At 54.5% G+C, this 17,415-nt stretch overlaps 1 protein-coding gene across 1 annotated transcript; it reads right to left on the bottom strand.

Annotated features, from left to right (window-relative positions):
* Positions 1 to 4,258: 4,258 nt before the first annotated feature.
* LOC125697011 (maestro heat-like repeat-containing protein family member 2B) lies at positions 4,259 to 15,101 on the bottom strand. The gene is made up of 32 exons (XM_048953546.1): positions 15,026 to 15,101; positions 14,674 to 14,748; positions 14,266 to 14,387; positions 14,004 to 14,126; positions 13,699 to 13,864; positions 13,446 to 13,544; positions 13,180 to 13,331; positions 12,686 to 12,829; positions 12,075 to 12,167; positions 11,721 to 11,790; positions 11,492 to 11,605; positions 11,316 to 11,389; positions 10,864 to 10,983; positions 10,609 to 10,716; positions 10,260 to 10,419; positions 10,091 to 10,131; positions 9,773 to 9,914; positions 9,311 to 9,363; positions 8,874 to 8,981; positions 8,487 to 8,606; positions 8,193 to 8,315; positions 7,903 to 8,058; positions 7,559 to 7,681; positions 7,184 to 7,263; positions 6,641 to 6,776; positions 6,432 to 6,524; positions 5,950 to 6,045; positions 5,652 to 5,775; positions 5,340 to 5,449; positions 4,801 to 4,953; positions 4,413 to 4,567; positions 4,259 to 4,310 (listed from the first exon to the last, which is right to left on the bottom strand). The coding sequence occupies exons 1-32, from the start codon at positions 15,099 to 15,101 to the stop codon at positions 4,259 to 4,261; spliced, it is 3,561 nt and encodes a 1,186-aa protein (XP_048809503.1).
* Between the last annotated feature and the right edge of the window lie 2,314 nt (positions 15,102 to 17,415).

Here is a 17,415-nt window from a genome sequence, read left to right as displayed (position 1 = left end):
GTGCAACTGCTCCAGTCTATTAGTAACCCACTACTGGCAATTGCCTGGGGGACTATTTCATGGCAGTTTCCATGTGCAAATATGGTATTTGTTATAGAATCACAGAATCCTTAGAGTTGGAAGAGACCTTTAAAGGCCATCTAGTCCAAGTCCCCTTCAATGAACAGGGGCACCACAGCTACATCAGGTTGCCCAGGGCCTGATCCAGCCTCACCTTGAAAGTCTCCAGGGACCACATCTCTGGGCAACCTGTTCCAGTGCCTTCCCACCCTCACTGTTAAAGATCTTTTCCTTATATCCAGTATCCCAGTATTTCCTGTTTTTCTATTGCAGCAAACAGAAAGAAACTCACAATACTAACCACTGCCTAGTTACAAATATGAAATCCATTAGGTCAGTTAGCAGCAGAAGAAACACTTGTGTCCATATTTAGGGTCATTATCAAATCTGCTTCAAACATAGATGCAGTCAGCTTAATGCAACGCCTCTCCTCCCATCAGTGTGTATGTATGCACGTGCATACACAAGCACAGAAAACACGTATATCAATTATTTGCATGTGGAAATGCAGCCAGGTGAGCTCTGCAATGGCATGAAGGCACACAAATAGGCATGTGTGAAAATGAGTGTAAAAAAAGCTCCCTTTAAACACTGGATTTGGAGACTGACCTCCCAGTGCTGTTCCCTGGGCCTAATTCCCTATGGCGAACACCAGCAGGAGCAGATTTCCAGCCCAGCTGCAGCAGCTGACAGCTCTGCCTGTGGCCTGGATTTAAATTGCTCTGCTGTTAGTGGTAGTGGGGGACAGGGTTGGCTTGTGGGAGCAAAGCCTGGGGGTAAGTAGGGCTACCAGCACATTGCTGGTGGAGCATAGGTCTGTGTCCAGATGTATGCATATTACAGACAGCAGAAACCTGGTGTTAAACTCTCTCTCCATCATCTACACATGGTGGAGATAACCTGGTTATCTATAACCAGGTTCTAACCTGGTTATCTGGCTTTTGCTCAGTCAGGGGATGAAACTGCCTTCTTGCCAGGCCCCTTGATCTGGATGGGGACAGGACTCCCCAGGTCTCTCCGTGGGCCCCCTTCCTCTGCTTCAGACAACTTCTGGAGGGAGCCATTTGGCTGGCTGCTGCCAATTGCTTCATTTTCCTCTTCCATTGTCTGCGGTGGGGGAGATGGCCAAGTATCTCATAAACAGCAGTGTTAAAGATGATCTCAGAGTGCCAACTGTGAGTGGAAAAAAGGCAGCAGCAGGCAGCTGGAGGAGGAGGGCTGGGCAGCCCCATCCCAGCCTGGGGGCAGGAGCAGCCCATCAGGATGAGTAGGCAGCAGGGCAGGTCCTGGCCATCCTTTTCTGGCTTGAAGGGCCTGTGCAAAGTTCAAGGGCTCTTCACAATGAAGCAGCTGGGCAACACCTGCAAGCAGTTTACTTAAGTCCTTACTGGCTTATTTTGGGAATCTGACTGGGTGCCAGGCTGGAGGCTTCTGAGGAAGTAAATACTTCAAGACAAAATACTCAAGTGTTTTGCCTAAGCCGTGCCTGTCGGCAGGGGCAGAAAATAAAACAAAGCAAAGTGTGCATTCAGTGAGAGCCTGGCAAGATGGAACGTGGAGCTAAGAGACGCATCCTGAAGCCAGGATGGAGGTGGCTGGGCGCCAGCAGGGCAGCTTCAGCCAGGCTTGTTGCTACTTGCAAGGCCAAAGCCCAGGCCTAACAGAACTCAGAAACTCTACGGTAAAATAAGGAGTCCACGAAAGACCATGTAAGACCAAAGTGCTCCTGTATTTATCACAGATATACACGCAGAGTGAGCTAATAAGGCACTACAATACTCATGATAAATACTAAATGCTAAACTGAGGAAGCGTGGTCTTGACAACTGAGTAGTGACGTGGACTTGAACCAGCTGAAGGAAACAAGCCAGAGAGTTGTGGTCAGTGGAACAGAGTGAGTCAAGTTGGAGGCCTGTATCTTGTGGAGTCCCTCAAGGGTCAGTACTGGGACCCGTACTATTCAACATACTCATCAGTGTCTTGGATGAGGCAGTAAAGCGCACTGTGAGCAGGCTTGCTGATGCCACAGAACTGGGAGGAGTGGCTGACATGCCTGAAGGCTGTGCTGCCACCCAGCGACACCTGGACAGGCGGAGAGTTGGGTGGGGAGAACTTGAATGAAATACAACAAGGGCAAGCGTAGGGACTTGTATCTGGGCAAGAACGACCCCACATACCAGTATAGGTTAGGGACTGACCTGTTGGAGAGCAGCGTAGGGGAAAGGGACCTGTGGGTCCTGGGGGACAGCAGGGTGACCATGAGCCAGCACTCTGCCCTTGTGGCCAAGAAGGCCAATGGCACCCTGGGACATACTAGAAGGGGCATGGTTAGGAGGTCAAAAGAGGTTATCCTGCTTCTCTACTCTGCCCTGGTGAGACCGCATCTGGAGTATTGTGTCCAGTTCTGGGCCCCTCTGTTCAAGAAGGACAGGGAACTGCTTGAGAGAGTCCAGCACAGAGCCACAAAGATGATGAAGGGACCAGAGCATCTCCCTTACGAGGAAAGTCTGAGGAAGCTTTGGCTTGGAGGAGACTGAGAGGTGACCTAATGAACGCTTATAAATATGTAAAGGATGTTGGGTTGAGAACTGGCTGACTGGCAGAGCACAGAGGGTCGTTGTTGGTGGTGCAGAGTCCGGTTGGAGGCCTGTAACTAGCGGTGTTCCTCAGGGGTCTGTGCTAGGTCCGGTCTTGTTCAACATCTTCATCAATGACCTTGATGAGGGGATAGTGGCCACCCTCAGCAAGTTTGCCGATGATACAAAGTTGGGAGGATTGGCTGACACGCCTGAAGGCTGTGCTGCCATTCAGCAAGACCTGGATAGGCTGGAGAGCTGGGCAGAAAGAAACCGGATGAGGTTTAACAAAAGCAAGTGTAGAGTCTTGCATCTGGGGAGGAATAATTCCATGCACCAGTACAGGTTGGGGGATGACCTGCTGGAGGGGAGCTCTGCGGAAAGTGACCTGGGTGTCCTGGTGGACGACAGGTTGGCCATGAGCCAGCAGTGTGCCCTTGTGGCCAAAAAGGCCAATGGCTTACTGGGGTGCATTAAAAAGAGCGTGGCCAGCAGGTCAAAGGAGGTGATCCTCCCCCTCTACTCTGCCCTGGTAAGACCTCATCTGGAGTACTGCGTCCAGTTCTGGGCTCCCCAGTACAAAAAAGACAGGGATCTCTTGGAAAGAGTCCAGCAGAGGGCCACGAAGATGGTGAAGGGCCTGGAGCATCTCCCCTATGAGGAAAGGCTGAGTGAACTGGGTCTGTTCAGCCTTGAGAAAAGGAGACTGAGAGGGGACCTGATCCAGGTCTATAAATATCTAAGGTGTGGGGGGCAGAATGGCAAGGCCAGACTCTTTTCAGTGGTGAGTGGAGACAGGACAAGGGGAAACGGCCAGAAACTGGAGCATAGGAAGTTCCGCACAAACATGCGCAAGAACTTCTTTACAGTGAGGGTGACGGAGCACTGGAACAGGCTGCCCAGGGAGGTGGTGGAGTCTCCTTCTCTGGAGACGTTCAAGACCTGCCTGGATGCCTACCTGTGCTACCTGGTGTAGGGAACCTGCTTTGGCAGGGGGGTTGGACTCGATGATCTCTGGAGGTCCCTTCCAACCCCTACAATTCTGTGATTCTGTGATTCTGTGATGTCTGTCAGGAGGATGGAGCCAGGCTTTTCTCAGTGACATCCAGTGACAGGATAAGGGCAATGGGTACAAGCTGGAACATGAGAGGTTCCACATGAATGCTAGAAGAAAAACTTCATGGTGGTGGTAACAGAACAGTGGAACGGGCTGCCCAGAGAGGTTGTGGGGTCTCCCTCTCTGGAGACATTCAGAACCTGCCTGGACACATTCGTGTGTGACCTAATCTAGGTGTTCCCAGCAGGGGGATTAGATTACATGAGCTTTTGAGGTTTCTTCCAATCCCTGACATTTGGTGACTGTGATTCTGTAACTGGTATGGAGAAGAGACAGCAGCTATTGAAATAAAGACTTGGTTTAAAAAAAAAAAAGGTACTATTTTTATATATATATATATTTATTTATTTATAATAAATAATACAATTTTTAAGCTCATCTTCTCTTTTCTCGTTCTCTTCTCTTCTTTTCTCCTTTTCTCCTTTCAAATTTCCCTTTTCATTCCCTTTTTCCTTCCCTGCTCCTTTCCTCTCCTCCCTTCCTTTCTTATCCTTTCTTCTTTTTGCTATTGGCTCCATCGCTGAAGACAAAATTCTCTTATTCTCCTCCATGTCTCACTAGAAAAAGTAGAGTCGCAACTTGAGACTATTCACAAAAAAGAAAAGCTGCCTCCTCCCTACATCCCTCTGCAGCAACAGCAAAGGCGGGAGTGCCAGTACCTGTCCGTTGGCCCAAGCGGCCGGGAGAAGTTGCTCATCACGGCCTCAGTGTGACAGCGGGTGAGGATGACCACCGCCTGGCACAGGAAGGGCAGGAACGTGCTGTGCTGCGCAAACGATGTGATGCTGCGCAGGATGTAGAGGATCGGAGGCACCTGAGAGAAGAAGGGGAGAAAGAATGACTTGCTGCATCCTGCACTCTGCAGGGCCCAACCACGGACATTCAGCGCATGAGCAGTGCCTGCTCCCTTGACATGCTGCCAAGTCCTAAGCCTGAATTTCATGCCAGCTACCCTGGTCTCCATGCCCTGAGCACAAGGGGCAAACGGCACAAGTCATAGTGCAACAGCCAGCAAAAGTCCAAGACACGTGAAGGAAAGTCTCTTACGTTCCAACTGATGTCCTTCCCGTGCATCTGCAGGAAGGTGGTCATCCACTTCCCAGCAGCACGCACACGCACTCCGTTGGCTTTCCGGATCGTCTCCTTGATGGCAGTCATGAAGTCAACGGTGCGTTCTAAGGGGAAGTTCCTGCACACGATCTGCAGAGAAATGAGAAGCGGGAGAGATCTCATCACTGCTCTGCTGCAGCTGTCTGTACCCTGCTGTTTATACGGAAGGCGGTTGAGCCTTCTCTCAACTTCTGCACCCATGGTGTTTGCTTACATGCAAAGCCTACCTCCCAGCAGCCACAGTCACATGCATGCAAGTGCACACACACACACACAAACGCACATCATGGAGTCAGCTCCTTGCACTGGGTGCCTGAAGGCCAGACGTAGCTCAGAGCCTCCTGCTACTTGCACTGGGAAAAGAGCACTCAGGGTAACAGCTCATTTTGGAAACAGTGTCAGAGGCTGGGAGCAGCACAGGGTCGTGCAGAAGCCTACACACAGAGATCACACCACCCCTTCTTGGGTCCACATACCATGGCCATTTTGGATGTGGTCTGAAGCTGAGAGGCGATGCTGCAGGCATGCAGCCCCTCGCACAGGCTCCTGATGTCACCCGTCTCGATGTCTGTGTTGGTCGCTTTGGCTGGAAAGAGCACAGGGAGAAAAGGGAAGTCATGCTTCTGGAAATGAAACTGCATTCCACGGGGGAAAGACAGAGGACAGGGTGGGGACAAGAAGAGAGCTGTGCACGGTGCCTCTCCCTCCTGTAAACAGGGCCCAGCCCGTGGGGCTCTGGTAGTGCTACAGAGGAGGGCAGAGGGCTGGAGCGTGCCTGCTCCACTCACCTTGGATTCGCAGAAGGGAGCTCAGACAGGTGACAGCCAGCTGGCGGGATGCGGGCATGGGGTCACAAGTCAGAGGCGCCAGCAATCCCACCAAGGAGCCAAAGTGCTCACAGGCATCTCTTCTCTGCAGGGGTGAGAGGCAGGAACAAAGCTGTAGACGGCCCCAGCTCTCTCCAGCTTCTCCCATCTGTGCCTTCCCCACGCCATGACACAGCATGCACAGCTGGGCAGAGCTCGCCTTCAAGCTCTGGGGCACTGGGGAGGGAGCAGGGAGCACGCGGTGGGGCTCTTTACTCACTTGAAGCTCTTCACAAACAGCCAGCAGCTGGGAGCAGGTCTGCAGGGCCCTCTTGCGCTCCCACACGTTGCTCGATACCATGGATTTCTGCAGGACCTGGAGTAGAGCATCTGTCTCACTGAGGATGTCTTTGCTTTCCCTTCCTGCCACCCCTCTCCCTGTCCCCCCTTTCCCAGCACTTTCCCTTAAGGCCTGCCCTGTTGCTCCATGTGGCCTCCTGCCTCACTGACCACCGGCACTGCCGCCCCGCTCTCTGCAGACACGCCTGCCTCCTAACCCAGGAGCTTTTCCTCGGCTGTGGCCTCCAGGGGCTGGCTCCTGCTTTCCCCCTGCAGGGCCCATTTCTCTGCCCATTTCAGCTCGCAGTGAGCTGGCACATCAGCAGGAGATTTCTCCCCCTCTGATCCTCCTCTCAGTCCCCAGATCTCTGCCCCCGCTATTGACAGGCACCATGCTTTCTCCCTTGCCCCACGAATACTCACATGGACTATGTTCTGGAAGAAGCCACCGCTGGGCTCTGTCTCCAGCAGGACCACCATGAGCCGGCCCAGAGCTCTCAGTGATGTTTGCTGAAGCTGAAAGCAGAAGAGGGGAGTGACGTGTAGCATCACGGCTGCTGCCAGAGCAGAGGTTGTGTGTGCTGAGGTAGGGTTCTGACCGAGAGGTGGCCGGGAAAGTTACGGCAGGTTACCTGCAGGTACTGTGCTGCTTGCTGTGACTTCCTGATCTTCAGCATCATCTCTGCTGAAGGGTGTGTCACGATGTTCTTGCAGCACAGGACCAACATCTCACGCAGGTCCTTGCTTTCAGAAGAGGGCTTCAGCTTGCTGAGAGGAGGAAAACAGGAAGAGAAATCAGAAAGGGTATTTACCTCTCCAGACTGGTTCAGACAACATCTGAGTTTCTCCTAATTGACAGCTACAAAGCCAATACCCCCACCCAGCTCATGCTGCTGAGCACTGCCTTCAGTTCCAGCAGCGCCCACCTCCTCCCCGGCAGCAGTGAACCACCTCCTGCTCTGGAGGGAAGGAGACCCCAGCTCTCCCTCTCTTCCCTGCCAGGGCACAGGAGCACCAGGGCCTTTCTCCCTGCCCAGAACCTCAGCTTTGCTGGGCACAACAGACCAGCCGTCTCTCCTGCTGTAGATGTGGTTCCTCCCCCCCTGGCCCCTCCAGGCCCTCAGGAGCTACCCAAAATGGGGATCACCATCCTGACTTGCTACCTCAGCCCTTACCTCAACTGCTCCAGGGCCAGAACCACCTTGAGAGGCACTGGGGAGACAGGCATGCCCGAGTAATACTTCTTCATCAGGTCCTGCAAGTCCCAGAGAGACAGTGTCAAAGTGGGCAAGGGGCACACAAGAGCTGTTCCACCCGGCCCCCAGACAGGCACAACTGCCACACACCAGCCCCATCACTTTCCTGTGGAAGCACTGCAGGATGCAGCAGCTGGTGCACCCAGCCCGCTGCCCAGCCACTGCCTGCCAGCACCCAAGGTCCCCACCAGCTGGAGACGTGTAACTGCTGGACACCTGCATGCCTCCAGGGAAGCGAGCCTTGTGGCGCAGCCCAGAACTCCTCTGCAGACAGCCCCGTCTCCAGGCACTCACCATCAGGATCTCCAGCAGCTTGCTCTTCAAGGAGGGGTTAAAGCTTGCAGAATCACCCACAGCTTGGTAGGCAGAGCTGCAGTCGGTGATGCTCTGCACCAGCGCGAGGTTGTTCTGCAAGTCCTGAGGAGCAAGAGAGAAGAACATTCTTTGAACTGCGGGAAGGGACAAGGGCTGCAAGGGACACACGTGGGGACAACGCTAAGGGAAGGGCTTGGATCTTTATCTGGGCACAAACAGTTCCCCGAGGGACCTTTGGAAAGGAAAGGCCCATCTCAGCATCCCCCCATGTGGAGAGGCTGCAGAGGGGCGCTCTGACACCCTGGCACGCTTTGAGCTCTCACCCGGCAGCTGCAGCTGTAGAGCATCAGGACGTTGCCCACGATGTCTCCCTCCAGGTGGGCGAGCAGCTGTTCCTTGGAGGCACGCAGTGCCACGCTGCCGTGGGCGAGCATGAGAGCGCTGCGTGTGGCATGAGCTCTCGTGCTGTCCAGCTCCATCTGTGTGGGAAGAAATGCCTTGAGACACTCGCTAACGGCCCCCAGTGCCCCGCGATGCTCCTGGGCTCCCAAGGCAGGAGCTGCAGGGAAAATAAGGCAGAAGAATGCCAAGATGGAAACCCGTAACGCTTTACCTTCTTGCGCCTGGAAATCCTGGCATTGCGGCCTTTGCACAGCCTGGACGCAAACATGGTGAGCGTGGCCAGGACTGTGTGGAAGTTGTTCTCAGCAGCATGGCTGAGAAGAGAGATGATTCCCTGCACAAAAGAACAAGGGGCCGTTGGCACAGGCCTGAATCTGCAGGTCTGCTCCTGAGCAAAATGGCAGCAGTGCAGAGGTTGAAAGGCCCGGAGCAGGGCCAGGAGAAGGCCTCTGCCCCAGGGCCAGAGCAGGGATGCTCACAGGAGCTGGAGGAGAGGACAGCTCACCTGGGCCTCACGTGGCTCCTCTGCATTTGCCTCCTCCAGGTGCTGTAGCAGCTTCTCCTGCACGTGGAGGACTCCCTGACAGGATCCCAGCACCGTGCCCAGAGCCTTGTACAGGAATGACTGCAGGGGAAGAAGCTGAGATGTGGCAGCAGCTTAACCTGCTGGTGGAGGGCCAGGTGGGAAGGAGCCAAGCTCCCTGGCGGTTGCTGAGAGCAGCTGCGGGGCCGAGCTTTAGCCATCCCCGGGCAGATTGCAGGGAAAGGCCCTCTGGGGGGCATAGACTGGGGAAGCAGCATCTGCACCCGCGTGGGCAGAGCACCAGCCGCAGCCCCAGCCCCAGCTGGACACCTGCAGCTGCACCGCTGGGTAGAGCCGGGGGGAACTCACCTTTTCTGCAGAGCTGCTGGCAGAGCTGCTCAGCCGCTGGCTCAGCTCACAGCTCAGGGCCTCGATCCATGCCTTCTCCTCTATTGTGTCCAGCGACGCCTTCAGGAACTGTTGGAGAACAGGAGAAGACAATGTTCCCTTGCCCTTTGCCTCTTCCCTCGCTCCCAAGTTGCTGCAGCCCTCTGGGGAGAGGTGCCTGGAAGAACAGTCCCTCTCCCAGCTCCCCCAGTGTTCCCTCCATTAAAGCCACCCACCCTCTTCTCCTAAGACCCCTCTGGGCTTGGGACAGAGCAGAAGAGGCAGCGCCACAAAGGCGTGCGGCCGCTCCGCAGCAGCGCTTGAGAGGCTGTTCCTGCCCCACAGTGGCTCACGTGGGAGCGGGGCTACTTGGGGCAGGCAAGCACTTCTCTGCACCACACCTCCCGGCAATGCTGTACCTTTAGCAGACGGCGCTCAAACTCGGCAGTGTCCGGGAAGCTCTCATCTTTCCCTGCACAGCAATAGGAAGACAAAGACCCTTACTTAGGATCAAGGCACAGAAGAAGAGCTGCTGCAAACCTGGCTTGGCCTGGGCACTTGACACTACCAAGCTGGGACCTGCACCCCCTCCACAATGACCTGTCCCTCCCCACAAACACTGCCTCCACAGGAACACGGAACTAAGTGCTCCAAGGCTGCTGTCTGAGGGGACATGAAGGGCCCATCCACGTCCTGGAACGGGCAGATCTCTGGTGGGATAGGTCCCTGGGCCTCAGTGCTGACTCCCAGGAATGGGAACAGCAGCAGAGCAAGAACTGGCCTGCAGGCAGTGCTTCCCCTCTGCCATGCTACAGAGCTGCATTTTCACTCCCCCCCTTCCCTTCCCTGCCTCTGCCTCTTCTTCCCCTCCAGTGCTTTACCTTCAAGACACTGCAGCAGCAGGGGGATCTCAGTAGCCCACATGGCCCCCACAGCCCTGTGGAACCTGCTGTGGAGGTTTTTCATCAGCAGTAAGGCAGCAGCTTGGAGTTTGCTGCCTGCAACAGGGCTGCCTGCCACCACCTGAGTGAGAGCAACACAAAGCAGGGTCACTTCTGCAGCAAGAGCAACGGCTTTCCCCCAGGATGGAAGCAGCTCGGCTCTGCTCTGGCAGGCAAGGAGCAGCCAACAGCTTTGCCCATGGCCATGCTGCTTCCTCCTGGGTGCTTGTGGCACCGGCCTCTGGAGCATCTACTCACCAGCAGTCGTGCCAGCAGTGTCTGGGGCGTCAGCAGTGGGCCTGCAAAGAGAAAAAAAGTGCTGAGTAAGACTCCAAGACACTGTGTGCCCAGCCACGCACACCTCCGCTGTCCCTTCTGGGTGCTACCACAGGTCAGCAGAGCTCACTGAGGGAGTTTTTGCTCCTACCTTGAAACATGGAGCTGACAAAATGGGGATCCAGATGTTCTATCGGCCGTCCTGTCAGCTCCTCTCTCTCAGCCAGGGCACAGACACAGCGGGAGACTGGGATCAGCATGCCTGTGTACTGCGCTGGCACCACAAACAACAGCAGCCGCGGCCACAGGAGCTGTAGGGAACGAGGCAGTTGAGCAGGTCAGCATTCCTGCCTCTGCTCAGAGATGAAGAGGACTCTGTGAATTTCCCTGAGTCCTGTGTGCTTCAGAGCACATTGGAGGAGAGACCTGGGGTCCTGGAATGGGACGAGGAACACGTGAGGGAAAGGCAGGGAGCAGCAGCAGGGCAGAGCGTGACTTACTTTGGACATCCCTCTCACAGAGACGTCCAGTGATCCCAGGATGTCCATGCACAGCTCCTGGAGAGCTCCTTCTTCCTGGGCTTCCCGGGCAGAAAGGTCTCCGGCTGCCTGCACAACAGTGGTGTTGAAACACTGGTTATGCTCAGTTCTCAGGAGCCTCTCAGGAGGCTCAGGTGTGGCCTCAGCGGTGCTTCTGTATAGCAGCCTCTGAGCAGCACGGGTCTTCCAAAGGAAGATGCTGCCCACTGCCCTTACCCTTCTTCCTGTGGCGCGGCTGAACTCCCTGAAGATGTGCCCCACCACATCCCAGGCTGAGCAGATCCGGGTGTTCGAACTGAGCAGATCCTTGATGAAATACAGAATAGCCGTCCTCACCTGCAAGGGGTCAATTATGGGTGTGATTTTCCTGGTCAGAAGGCAAAGGGAAGCCACCTGCTCATCGGGGCAGCCCTTTGGGCATGAGCAGAGACAGCAAGAGCACTGGAGAGGCTTTAGCTACTGAGATGAGGGCCTGGCCTTAACACCAGGCTGTGCGCTTTCCATGCACAGCACAGGGACCTGCCTGCTCCACTCTGCCTGCTCTCCCCACAGGAGCCATCATGACCGTGTGACCAATGCCCCAGCACCTCTCTAGTCACCCCAGCCCTGCCCGTGCTGGCAGCAGCATCACCACCCCGACAGCGCTTTCTTTTCCCCAACCAGCTCACCCGGATGCTGGGGTCGCTGCACAGACGCTGCACAGCCTCGACGACCTGGGGCAGCATCTCCGTCATCACGGGCTCTGCAAGAGATGCACAGAAGCATGAGCGGAGCCACAACACAGATGGCAGAAGGGAGCCCTGGCAGTCCCAAGGCGTGGTACTGATCAACCCGTGGTACTGACCATCAGAGCGAGCCAGAGCACCCAGCAGACCCAGGGCTGCCACGCATCCAGGCTCCCAGTCATCGCCCAGCTGCGACTGCAGAAACAGGATGGTTTCCTCTGGGCAGATCCGGGCTGCAGGGAGGAAATCCCACGCTATGTTAGCAAGAACCTCACGCCCATTCCTGAAGTTTGTGAGAGAGGTTTTGGCCAGGGCAGCGCCAAGCATGGCCAAAGCTCCTCTCCTTACCCTGCAGCATGATGCAGTGGGTCAGCTGTGCACGACCAGCCTCGCTGTGCTGCTTGCTGTCGTCATAGAGCTGTGGGAACAAGGTCCATTTGATACAATCACATCAGCACTGAGGACGGAAAAGACACTGTGCTGCCCGCTCTCGTCTCCCTGGGCACTCTCGGGAAGAGGGCAGGCAGACAAAACCCAGCCCTCCCCACAGCATCCCCGAGAGTACATGCATGGCTCTGGACCTGCCTTGAGCATGCAGGAGCTAAGGCTGAGCCGCCTTATTCAGGGGTCAGAGCTTTGCAGTCCTCCTGAGACTTAGCCAAGAGGGAAACTGCTGTGGGCGCAAGGATAGGCTCCCCTTACCTGGTAAAACACGGCACTGGTGACGTCCAGAAACTTGTCCCCTGGGATTACAGACTCAATGCCCCCTAAGGCCTCCAGGAAGATAGTGAGGCTCTGCAAGAGAGCAGGAGAGGAAGAAAGGGATGAAGCCACATCTAGCCACTTGGGAGTGGAGAAACTGTTTCCCAATTGTTTCTCTGCAGGGAGAAGCTCCTGCACAGGCGTTCTTGTTTATCCCCCACCTCCCAGCGGCACCAAGGGAGTCTCTCTGCTCTCAATCGAGCCGTGTTTGGGCATCATTTGCAGGCATTTCCCACCCAGCAGCCCACTTCTCCCCCATCAGATGCAACTGGATGTGGTCCCCCCAGTTGTTAGCATAGAGCTCCTCAGGCACTCAGAGCCCCACAGTGGTGGTGAAACTTCCCATCCCCAAGAGATGAGCCCCAGTGATTCTTGGTTCCCTCCTGGCTCCTGTCTGGGTTGTTCCTTCTCTGACTGAAGAGCTCAGGAAGCCTCAGAGCTCCCTTGAACACCCATTCCTTCTTTCTCCAAGGGCTCCCCACCTCCTCCCTGGCCCCTCGTGGCATTTGCACGGGCCCCACGTCTACCCTGAGCCCTGCACAACAACTCACCTTGGCCACCCTGCAAATGTCTTGGATCTCCTGACACGGGTGAACGAGCCAGAGGAGCTGCTCCCAGACCTGCTCTTGGTGCCGCTCCTCTTGCAGGAGAACCTCCAACATGGCAGCCACAGCCCCAAGGACGGCCTGTTTGTCCTGGAGAGGATGGCAGAGGCCCGGTATCAAAGACTGAAGGTCTGCCCTTCCTACACAGAGGGCTTTCCCCTTCCCCTTTCCCTTCCCCTTCCCCACACCCCCACGCCCAGCAGGAGATGGGCTCGCTCTGGAGGGCAGGCAGCTTTTCCCCATACCCTCATCCCCAGCTCTTCCTGCCACAGTGCTGTGACATGCAGCTGCTCCCTGGCACAGAGCCACTTCAGGGCCCTTTGCAGAGCCAGCCCACTCCCTCTCATCACCCCTCAGCTCTCAGCCCACTGGGCACAGACAGAGCTGCCGACATGGGTGCCCCTGCTGCCATCCTGGGCTGGGAATGCAGCAGTGCTCACCTGTTCCTCCTGGCAGTCTTGCCAGTTCCACACCACAGAGAAGAGCAGCTCGTGAAGGTTTTCACAGATCTGCTCTTTCTCCATGGCAGGCCAGGGGCATTGCATTCCTGAGGACAAGTAAGTCTTGACTCCATCCAGCCACTGTTTCAAAACTGAAAAAACAAAATAATTAAAAAAATAAATTATTATTATTATTTTTTTTAAGAGAGTGAGAAAACGGAGTCTGTGAGAGTCTGCAGCAGGGCTGCTCTGGGGCCGGCACTCACCAGCACAAGCGATGCGCAGGATCTGGCCACTCTTCACCTGGCCCACCACACTGCGCAGGCCTGCCAGCATCAGCCACACAAAGGGGATGCACTGTGGAGCTGCAAAGAGGAAGGAGAGGGCCACAGTCAGAGCCCCGGCAGCAAGGTAGGTGGACAGCAGCCCTGCAGCCCCCAGCTCAGTGCAGATCACACTCAGAGGGCAGAGACCCCTTTCCCGGTTGTTATAGATGTCAGGAGGTTGAGGGTACTCTACCATAGGTGCTGAAGAGTTTGCTCAGGGTGTTGAGCACAAACTCCTTGGACATGTCCCCCGCGGCCTTCAGGTGGCTCTGGAGCTCAGCCATCACCAAGGTGAAGTGCGTCCGAGCCAGAGCCACCAGGACATTGCTGGCAGCTGTCTTGACATTGCTGGTCACGCCCTGGAAGAGAGACACTGGTGACACGCGGCCCAGGAGACTGCCTGAGGCCCTTGGAAGAGCTAAGCCCCCACCATCCACCAGCAGAACACCAGCGTGGGCAGGCGGTTGGTTCCCTTTGCCTTTGGGAGTGAGCCCTCACCTGGGCTGCCGTCAGGTCCCGGGACACCTCTGCCAGCAGCCGGTTCACCACTCCGCACGGCGGGCGGCTGCTGTCTTGGCACAGGGCGCTCTCCAGCTCACAGTACGCCTGCGCTCGGTCGCCCTGGGGACAAGGATCAGTCACGCTCGTTTTGCCCGCTGCCACCCATCGCTCTGTGGATGTGCTGCCGGGCCTGGCACCCACGGCACCGTGGCCCTGGGCCAGGAGGGCAAGGGTTGCTGGTTGGATGTCCCCAACTCACCTCCTGATCTTGCAGGCGCTGAAGCAGTAAGGTCGCGGCGCAGGTAGGGACAGGGCTTGACACCCTGCTTCTCTCCCTGCGACGCGTACGCCTGGGCACGCAGCCCACACAAGCAAAGAGACCTGGAAGGAAAGAGCAGAGCAGCTGCTGCAGGTGTTGCTTGGAGCCAGGGCCGAGCACCCGGCCAGCTGTGGGAGGAACGCTCCTCCAGCTCCACAGCGCAAGGCTGCGTGTGGTTGGCGGGGACAGGGGAGGGAGCTTTCCCCTTGCTGGGGTGCTGGGGAAACCACGGTGAGCAGCTGCACTCGGCAGAGCAAGGACAGCGCTGCTGGCACGTCCTAAACAGACACTGGAGGCACACGTGTGCTCGGGCAGCGTCGTGGTGTCCAGAGAGGTGGAGGGACTCACCTCGAAGGGCTCTCAGCCTCTCCATGATAGCAGGATGCCTCCAGATAGACACAAAGCTCTCTCTGGTTCCACTTCCTGCGGGTCCCACAAGCGGACTGAGCCACCGCTCCCACCGCTCCACAAGGGTGGATGACGCAGCCACTGTGACACCACACTGCAGTGTCACCTCACAGAGAATGAATGACACGCCCCGGGCTGGGGGCCAGACAGGTCCCCAGGGCAACCCTGCAGGCCCTCAAACACAGTGCGCTTGTGTGATGCAATCGGCTCTGGGGTTCCTGTTCCATGCTGATGCAGGGAATCACCTCAGCAGGTGATGGAGAGCCCCTGCCAGGGAGCAGCTGCTGGGCACCGTTGCCCGGCGTTGTCTTAGTGACTGGGGACTCCATGCCGGGAGGCACTGAGGCCCCCATCTGCTGCCCCGACATCCTCTCCAGAGAGCTCTGCTGTCTACTGGGGGCACGTGTCAGAGATGTTAAGGAGACTCCACCGCATCTGATCAAAAATGAATACATTAATAATAGAGAAAAATCTTCTTTATGGTGAATGTAACAGAACAGCAGAACGGGCTGCCCAGAGAGGTTGTGGGGTCTCCCTCTCTGGAGACATTCAGAACCCACCAGGACACATTCGTGTGTGACCTAATCTAGGTGTTCCTGCTAAGGCAGGGGGATTGGACTGGATGATCTTTCAAGTTCCCTTCCAATCCCTGACATTTAGTGAAACACATCCCTCTCACAGAGACGTCCAGTGATCCCAGGATGTCCATGCACAGCTCCTGGAGAGCTCCTTCTTCCTGGATGGTGTCTTGTTCATGATGCTGCCACCTTGTTCAAAGCAGAGGTGGGAGGTTCCTTTTTCCCCCTTGTTTGTTAGTTTCTAAGCCTTTTGCACATTTTTCCAGCCATGAGTCAAGGCTGTTCAGGCAGTCTTCCCTCTTTGGTGTTTTTTGGACAATAAATATGTGTTGTTAAAATGGAAGGTTAAATCACGAAAGAGGGATTGCCTGCGCTACTGAAAGCATTTGTGTTATTTGCTCAGATGCACCCCTGGGAGCTGAGATCTAGGAGAAAAATCTCATTTGATCCATAGGTGCTATACACTTGAAAATGTGGCTCCTCAGTGCTATCTTGGTAAATCTCCTTCAACATGCTTGAATTGGATGCAGAATGTGCAGTCACCTTTCTTGATCAAAGGAGGGGTTTCCCTAAAGCTTACTCTTGAAATCCGTGGTTACGAGTTTGCTTCAGTCACCCATGCACTGTGCAATGGTCAGCAAAAAGTGTTCAGATTTAATGTCAACAGCTCTTGGTATAACACTCCTTCACAGCAAAGCTGAGCAATGAGAAGAAGAGGCAAAATCTGCTCAGTCGTGATGAGTCGTGTCTTGTCCTTTACCAGTTCAGCAGAGCACAAAATACCCATCTCTTCAATGAGGAAAAGGGGTAATGAAGCAGATGCAGGAGCAGGAAACCAAGCTGGAATGGGGACTTAACACCAGGTGATAGTGCCCTTTGCAAATGAAACAATTCACTAGAAAGTGATTTCCACCTCTCTGTCCCCGAAATGTCCCTTGACTTAAACTGAAGGCACATTTTTCCCCTCCAAAATTAGTACATTGGTAACTGGGCAAGAGTTTATCTCCTGATTCCACAATGTCCTTCTCTCTTTCAAATTTGTATTTTTATTGCACCATTCCAAATACCTGGATCGCTACCACTGCTGCAACATTAATAAAATGCTCTACAATATGAACAAATTACTGTGCTTTGAGTGCTATTAAAAAAAAACAGCAACAAAAAAAAAACAAAAACAACCAACACTGGCTGCTGACAGCTTTCCTGAGAGAAATGAGGATAATAGAAAGTGCCTAGAATGATTGTGTCCTTCTGAGGTCTGATTGCATGGAAAGGTAGCAGAAGACCTGTTAAGTCCCCTGTAGGCTGACACTTGGGCAGCTGTCAGTGACATCAAGTTCCTTGTCCATCTCATCATAGTTTGTGACTACAGCATACTTATTTAGTTGCTCTTGAGCTGTATAAACTCAGTTTTTCCATCACACTGGCAAGCAGTTGGCATGCCTTGCCTTTTTCCTCCATCTTAAGACTAGACAATGAAGCCACAGAGCATACAATAGTGGTTATTTTCCTGTGTCGCTTGGCATGAGCTGGAGAGTACCTTGGACTGATCCTGAAAAAATTCTATGGCAGACTTCTCTAACTTGGCTCAAACAAACTTCAAATAGCATATCTCCTAGAAAATAAATCTGCATTTGACTGATACTAAGAGGTCATGGTCCATCAACTGCACTAAAATGTTTTTAAAGCTGTCCCAATGTGCGCCCATACAATGAACCAGGGAGGCTCCCTCCAAGGTTTTTTTCTATCTGGTACAGAAAATGTATTTATAAGTTCACTTAGATACACACTTATTCAGCAGGCTGGAGTGATTCCAAATTAAGTGGGTTTTTAATTAAAAAAAAATCTACCTAATTATATCTTTTTCCTCATGAGACAGAAACAGATACAAAGGTGCCATTCTGACTTCTCTAATAAATAGCTTGCATTTTATTTACTTATTAAGACCATTTAGTGCTCCAGAATAGTCCCAGTTCAAGGGCTGTAAAATGCCCATTTTTTATTATTTTTCAGTGGCCATTTTCCCCACTGTGCCTGTTGATCTCATTGAAGAGCTGAGGCATCCGCTCCCAGATTTCTCATGTGCTAAGTGTAGCGGAGCGGC

Source organism: Lagopus muta, chromosome 1 (assembly GCF_023343835.1).
Source record: "Lagopus muta isolate bLagMut1 chromosome 1, bLagMut1 primary, whole genome shotgun sequence".
Taxonomy (NCBI): Eukaryota; Metazoa; Chordata; class Aves; order Galliformes; family Phasianidae; genus Lagopus; species Lagopus muta.
This window is presented reverse-complemented; position numbering and strand designations above follow the sequence as displayed.

Coding starts and splice junctions, on each gene's coding strand:
- LOC125697011 (XM_048953546.1), bottom strand. CDS start 15,101: ATGTCGGGGCAGCAGATGGGGGCCTCAGTGCCTCCCGGCATGGAGTCC. Junction 8,982..9,310: donor TTGAGCGCCGTCTGCTAAAG/GTACAGCATTGC, acceptor GTTCTCCAACAG/TTCCTGAAGGCGTCGCTGGA. Junction 6,525..6,640: donor AAGCAGCACAGTACCTGCAG/GTAACCTGCCGT, acceptor TTCTGCTTTCAG/CTTCAGCAAACATCACTGAG.